We start from the raw sequence: 7,050 nt of genomic DNA, 5'->3' as shown, positions 1-7,050 counted from the left end.
GATGACATATTGGTGTATGGAAAGACTGAGAAAGAGCATGATGAAGCTTTGAAGGCGACACTGGAATGTCTACTTGCAAGTGGCTTCACATTGAACGTCAAGAAATGCAAATTCTACCAACAGGAACTTACCTTTTTCGGGCATGTGTTCTCAAGCATAGGTGTACACCAGACCCCACTTAGGTGTCTGCAGTAATCGGTGCCTCACCACCCACCAGTGCCTGTGAAGTGAAATCTCTCCTTGGTCTTGTTAACTACTGTGGTCGGTTCATACCGAATCTGGCCCACCTCACCCAACCACTCAGGAAACTCGCAGCCAAAGGAGAGGACTGGTGTTGGACAGACATACAGCAAAGTGCCCTGGACGAACTGAAGAGAAAGCTTTCCGAGGCCACAGCTCTTACCTACTTTGACCCAGGAAAGGACATCACACTCATTGTAGATGCTGCTCCTCATGGCCTAGGTGCCATTCTCACGCAGACATCCGGAAGCGAAACCAGGGTGGTAGCATATGGGAGTCGTGCCCTTTCTCCTGTGGAGGCACGCTACTCTCAAATTGAAAGGGAAATGCTGGCTGTAGTGTGAGGAATTGAGCACTTTCACATCTACCTGTATGGGGCAGCATTCCACCTACTAACGGACCACAAGCCATTGGTCAGTATTCTCAGCAACCCCCGCTCCCTGCCTTCAGCACGGCTAGAGCGTTTGGCACTTCGAATTCAACAATACACCTTTGAAGTGCAACACACTAGTGGTCCAAGCAACACATCTGACTACTTGTCCCGCCACCCAGTAAGCTCCACAGAACCAGTTCGGCGCATGGAGTCTGTCGCTGAGCTGTATGTGAACTTCATCGTGTCTCACAGCCTACCTCGTGCCATGACCATAAAGGAGGTAACCGAAGCGACGTTAGCTGACCCGGTGATCAACTCACTCAAACAAGCCCTAAAGCAACCCCAGAAAGGCAAACATTGGAAGAACACAACTCTACAGCCTTTCTATCGCGTTGCGATAGAACTGTCAGTCTCCAAGGAAGGCCTTGTGTTAAGAGGCACGCGGATAGTACTGCCAGCACAACTTCACACAAAGGCGGTGCACCTTGCACATCGAGGCCACCAAGGCATTGTCAAGACAAAACAGCTGTTGCGTGAGAAGGTGTGGTTCCCAGGGATAGACTCTCTAGTGGACCAGACAGTTAAGAGCTGCCTGGCATGCCAAACTAACACACCGGTACACCATCGAGACCCTTTACCAATTCAGGAGCTTCTTCAAGGCCCGTGGACAGAACTGTCGTTAGATTTTGCTGGCCCTTTCCCTGATGGCAAGTATGCCATGGTAGTTGTGGATGATTTCTCCAAGTACCCAGTCGTTAGCATCTTACACACTCTTGCAGCACCTACAGTCATCAAGCAACTGCGCACTATATTCGATCAGTTCGGCTGTCCGGAAATTGTAAAGTCAGACAATGACCCACCCTTTCAGAGTGAGGATTTTGCAGAGTTTGCTAGCGAGCTTGGATTCAAGCATCACCGCATCACTCCACGGTGGCCAGAGGCTAACGGGGAAGCCGAACGATTCATGCGCACCCTCAAGAAGTCGATACTCGCAAGTCGTGTCAGCCACTTGGATTGGACCAATGAGCTTCAGTCATTCCTCCTGGCTTACAGGTCCACACCCCATGGTTCCACAGGAAAGTCTCCGTTTGAACTTCTATTTGGGAGACCCATGAGGAATCTTCTACCGACACTTGCTGCTGATACTCAGAACTCAGCTCACTCTGAGGCGAGACAGAATGACACCCAAAGAAAAGCATACAACAAGCAGTACGTCGATTCTCGGAGACACACCAGTCACAACCAGCTGCATGTTGGACAACAAGTCCTCTGCAAACAAGACAGGTCAAACAAGTTCTCGTCTTACTATGACCCCCACCCATAAACAATCACCAAAGCCACTGGCTCCAAAATCACAGCGTCCAGAGATGGAGTGTCGATTTGTCGCAACTCTACTTCTTCAAAGATGCGAGCACAGTTCAAATGGAACGACACCAGGACCAGCCCGACATGCCAGATCTGGACGATGCAGCTGTGCCAAGTAACTGTGACCCTCCAAGCCACCGCACAGCTACTCCTGGTGAAGCTCCACCAGCAACTACCAAGACCGCCTCACAGCGGTACCCCCAACGAACAAGGCAACGACCTGAGCGCCTGAAAGACTATGTGTGAACAAAAGTGCATTTTTCTTTTTCTACTATGTGTTTGAACAAAACTGAATTTTCCTTCCCTGAGGGGATGATGTAGTGTCCATGCATAGCACCTTTTTTAATGTAGTAAGGCAACCCTGGTAGAGAGCAGGGGAGCTTCCAAGATGGCTGCGATGTAGCACAAATAAACCCGCGTGCGTTCCCGACACAATCGGTCGTAATCAGTCTTATCACTCCAACTACGGCACGTTACAGCGACGGCTGACGCGGCCCTGTGGCTCGCTGAGCTCGAACCCGCGGTGGTTGGTCTCCTGTGAGACACCAAGAACCCACAAAGTACAATATCACTTTGCACGAGAAAAAAATACCAAGAACAATAGGCGCAGAGAAGCCATATACCTTAAACAACACAATTAAAATATAACTAAGAAGAGGAGGAGAAGGAATGAACGTTTATTATTAGAAACAGCGAGAAAGCGTTCTTTCTTCGCCCTAGGTGGGCGGCTCTCTCAGTCCAGAAAGCCGTTGGCTAATGCCGCAGCCCGGGCCCGGTCCACCAGACTTCGCTGATCCTCCAGGCTCTGTGCCGATAACATTGCCTCCCACGTTTCTTCGATGGCTTGTGGTGCATGATAATTCCATGGACATATGTATTCGTTTGTAGTCTGCGGAGGGCGGTGGTTTCTTGCTTGCTTAATTTTGGATGTGTTAAAGGGTATTGTCTTCCTTTGAGTCGATAATGTTGCAGTATTACGGCGTAGTTGATGGGAATGTCCTCCACCTTCGTCGATTTCTGGATCCCGTGCGGCAGGAAATCCCGGCTGCTATGCCCTCGGGAGACAGCATGTGCTGCTTCGTTTCCTGCCAGGTGTTCGTGGCCTGGAGTCCATACGACATAGGTTTCGGATAGTTCTTGGCGTCTTGATAGCTCTTTTAGAATTTTCACGGCTGCGGCAGAGATTCGACCTTTTTGTAAGTTTCTACATGCCGTTTGCGAGTCGCTCAAGATGGTTGCGGTGTCCTTGCATGTGGCGATGCCGAGGATGATGGCCACTTTCTCCGCCGTTTCTGGATTTCTGGCCGGTATGGTGGCAGCGACTAGCTCATTCCCTTTGTTGTTGGTCACGGTAATTGCGTAGGCTCTTCTACCTGGGTATTTTGCCGCATCTGTATATCTCGCGTTGGGGTTCCTTGAGTATTTCTTGCTTAGCGCTCGAACTCTTGCTTGTCTTCTGTCTTTGTGGTGTGTTGCATGCACAACAGGTTCGCGGGAAAATGGCTAGAGTGATAGATAATAGACGTGAACCCCGAGGAAAGTGCACGAAGTACCTGAGGAATCGCCAAAGAATGTCCGCTAAATCGCTTTGGATATCGCTAAATATCCAAAGAATGTGTTTAATGCGTTAGTATTCTTGCGGTACTTGACGCGCTTTCCGGAGGTTATCTGTGTTTGTAGTGATGAATGTTTGTATCTAACCATTTTCCCACTTATCGATGCGTTCGAATGGGAAACGCATCGAGCTGCTGTGCTGAGAGATCCAAACCAGCATCGGACCAACTTGGGTCACTGCAGCTGCCCTACTGAAAAATCCATATGCCCCATAACTCCCGCATCCAATAATCCGATATAAAACATATAGGATCCCGTATAGAAACCAGTTTTTCCTATATGTCATATGATGTTATTGGATATAGGAGTTATAGGGAATACGGGGTGTTTTCAGTAGAGTGGGTATGTGGCAAAGTGTACAGGGTCGTCCACTCTTGGGGTGAACACCGCTCAGCGTGGAGCGCCAGAGCTTCCGGCGAGCGGTCGCGCATCGAAGCGAAGCGGCGCAGGCGCACAGCCTGCGCAAGGGGAGGTGCCTCACGTCGGGTGCTGCAGCGCTGGAGCGCGCCACTCTTGCTCGAGGCGGCGTCGAGGGAAAGCGTGCTTCCCTATTCACGAACTGGAGCATTTTGCCGCTGGTTTTGTCTACAGCTTCTGAACAGCCTGCTTAGTCAATATGCATAAACAGAAACCAGCTTCTCAGCACATAAACGACATAGCATTCTTTTTGTAAGTGATGAGGGTAAAAGTAAAAAGTTATTTTTGCGCGCTATTTACTACTCTGGAAAATCTCATATGCATATTCTCACAAAAATTTAATAATTTGTTAATTGTGGGGTATACATCCCGAAGCGACACATGATCTCTGCGTTACGCCATAGAGGTGGGCACCGGGTACATTTGGTAAAGCGGATACATTTGGTAAAGTGGCATTTGGTTGAGTGGGTGAAACCTAAATATGAATACCGGCAAAGGAACGCTACCCACGGACAAACCATGCTGTAGCCGTCGTGGGGAAGTCGCGGTCCTTTGTGTCAGCCGAACTCGGTCACGATGATTTAGCCGGCGGTCATGACGCCAGCCCGGTGTTGTCTGCCGACCACTTGCCGGTGGTCGGCAAATGGGCTGGCCATTTGTAAAAGCCAAACCCAGCCCGATCCAGATGGCTGAGGTTAGGCCGTCTACTTTTTAACTGGCCATGGGTGTCGGTGCGATCTATACCGCCAAGCTCATTTTTTTGCTTGGGTCATGCTGGCCTCTCTTACCAGCTTACGATGCTGATACGCTGCTGCCAACGACTGCTCAACTAAGTGGCTGGTCGCTCCCAAGTGAAAGACTCTGGGATGGTTCGTTAAACCAAAAGACAGATGAAAAGCGCTCCTGATGGGTTTTCCGGATGCACTGCACCAACAGCTGTGGCAGTAAAATAAAATGGCACCAGCCTAAAAAAGAGCGCGAAAACAATACCTCTCTGTTCTTTTACCCTCACAAAAAATGCTAAGTCGTTTATGTGCTGAGAAGCTTGTTTCTGTTTATGCATATTGAGTAAGCAGGCTGTTCATAAGCTGTAGACAAAACCAGCGGGGAAATGCTACAGTTAGTCAAGCGTGCTTTCCCTCGACGCCGCATCGGAAGTTTGGTCGCCTGCGTTTTGTGAAGTGCACTTCACAGCAAAGCAAGAGCGGCAGACGACGTGAAGCACCTAGGTGCCCGTGCGCCTGCGCCGCTTCGATGCGCGGCCGCGCCGGTAGCTCTGGCGCCCCGCGGAGCACGGCCACGCTGAGCCGTGTTCACCCCAAGAGTGGACGACCCTGTACATGCTCTTCGAAGAACCTATTTCACGTCGACATGCGGGAACGCTGTTGGAAGAAACTCTTTTTGACGACGACTTGGGTCTCGGCTCGTGTTCAATGAAACGCTTTGATCACCGGGCCAGACGGCTCTTGAAGCTAAACATTTCGACAGAATTACCTGTCTGGTTGGGAAAATTAATTAAGACTTAGAGATTGACTCCAACCAAATAAGGAAATTTACTAGCCCGACGCTTCGGAACCAATTCGGCTCCTTCTTCAGGGGGTATTCTTCGGAGGTGGCGGTGTGCCGCTTTTAAAAGGTTCGTCGTAACAAAGGCGAGCAAGGGGGAGAGAGCGTAAGGTGCGGAGACACTTGGTAGGGCACCTGTTCGAGACAGACAAAAGAAATGGTGGGGGTGGGGGCTTCGGCGTCCCTGGTCGGCTGGGTTGACCGATGCTGGGCACTCTTTCGTCGCCGGAATGCGTTGACGAGGGACAGGGGGGGGGGGGGGGACGATATGTTTTGGTGTTGCTGACCTAGAGCGGGGGGTCCTTTCTTCCCTTCGTCGCGTCTGCAAGGCCATGAACATACAAAGAAGGAAGGATGCCCTTCACGCGGTTTATATTACCTGCCGTGTTCTGAATGTGCCAAGACTCCAGTAGTAGTAGCCTTTTTCGCCAGTTTGTCTCTGTTTGAAGGATTTGGGTTTCTTGGAAAGAAATCTTGTGGTCGGCGTCATCGGAATGTTCGGCGACGGCGCTGCGTCTTCGGTTGAATGTTCTAACGTCGTTTTCATGTTGTCTGGTTCTTTCTTTTAGATTTTTGGTTTCCCCGATGTACGACGCCGGACAGTCGGCACAGCTGATTTTATAGACGACGCCTTGAGCTTTTTTATTTGGTTGACGGTCTTTTGGTTTGGGAATGAGGATATTCAAAGTGTTCATCGGTTTATGCGCGACTTTGAGGCCTTCCTTTTTCAATATTCGGCTGAGAGCTTCGCTGGTACCTTTGACGTATGGGATGGACACTCGTTTCTGTGGTCGAGGGGGAGTCAACGGTTGGAGGTCTCGTAGTTTGTTTTTTATTTTTTGTTGTCAGGTTGTTTTTCGAATGAATTCCGTTGTAGAGCCGTTCCTTTTGAGTTCGTTGAGAACCGTTCTCCTTTCTTTCTTTTGATCTGATTCCGATGTGCAATGAGTTTCGACTCTTTTCAATAAAGAATTTACGACCGATGCCTTGTGGTTTGCCGGATGGTTGGATGCGAAGTGTAGGTAGTGGCCTGTGTGGGTTGGTTTTCGGTAGACTGAGAATTTTAGATTGCCGTTGGTTCGTGTAACTTGTACATCAAGGAATGGTAACGATCTTTTTTGTTCGTGCTCTGACGTGAACTGTATATCCGGGTCTATGGAATTTAAATGGCTCTGCAGGTTTTCGACTTGCGATTCCTTCACGATACAGAAGCAATCATCCATGTACCTGAGGAAAACTTTTGGCTTCGGGGAAAAAGTACTCAGAGCTCTGTCTTCGATATTTTCCATAGTTAGGTTAGCCATGGTGACGGAAAATGAGGCCCCCATGGGAGTTCCTTTCACCTGCTTGTAATAGCTGCCTCGGAAAGTGAAGTAGGTATTTGACAGGCATAGCTCGAGAAGGCGGCAGATCTCGTCTATACTCAAGGGAATTCTCTCGTCGAGTGTGTCGTCGCGTTCCAGGGCATCTCTTAT

At 49.7% G+C, this 7,050-nt stretch overlaps 1 protein-coding gene across 1 annotated transcript; it reads left to right on the top strand.

Annotated features, from left to right (window-relative positions):
• Positions 1-1,331: 1,331 nt before the first annotated feature.
• Positions 1,332-1,937, top strand: LOC119435689 (uncharacterized). The gene has a single exon (XM_037702426.1). It carries the CDS (start codon positions 1,332-1,334, stop codon positions 1,935-1,937), a length of 606 nt encoding a protein of 201 aa, XP_037558354.1.
• Positions 1,938-7,050: the final 5,113 nt, after the last annotated feature.

Source organism: Dermacentor silvarum, unplaced genomic scaffold (genome assembly GCF_013339745.2).
Source record: "Dermacentor silvarum isolate Dsil-2018 unplaced genomic scaffold, BIME_Dsil_1.4 Seq833, whole genome shotgun sequence".
In the NCBI taxonomy this organism is placed as follows: domain Eukaryota; kingdom Metazoa; phylum Arthropoda; class Arachnida; order Ixodida; family Ixodidae; genus Dermacentor; species Dermacentor silvarum.
The sequence above is the reverse complement of the archived record's forward strand: the minus strand, read 5'-3'. Positions and strand labels throughout refer to the sequence as shown.

Excerpts from the sequence above, each read along its gene's own strand:
- LOC119435689 (XM_037702426.1), top strand. The coding sequence starts at position 1,332 with ATGGTAGTTGTGGATGATTTCTCCAAGTACCCAGTCGTTAGCATCTTA.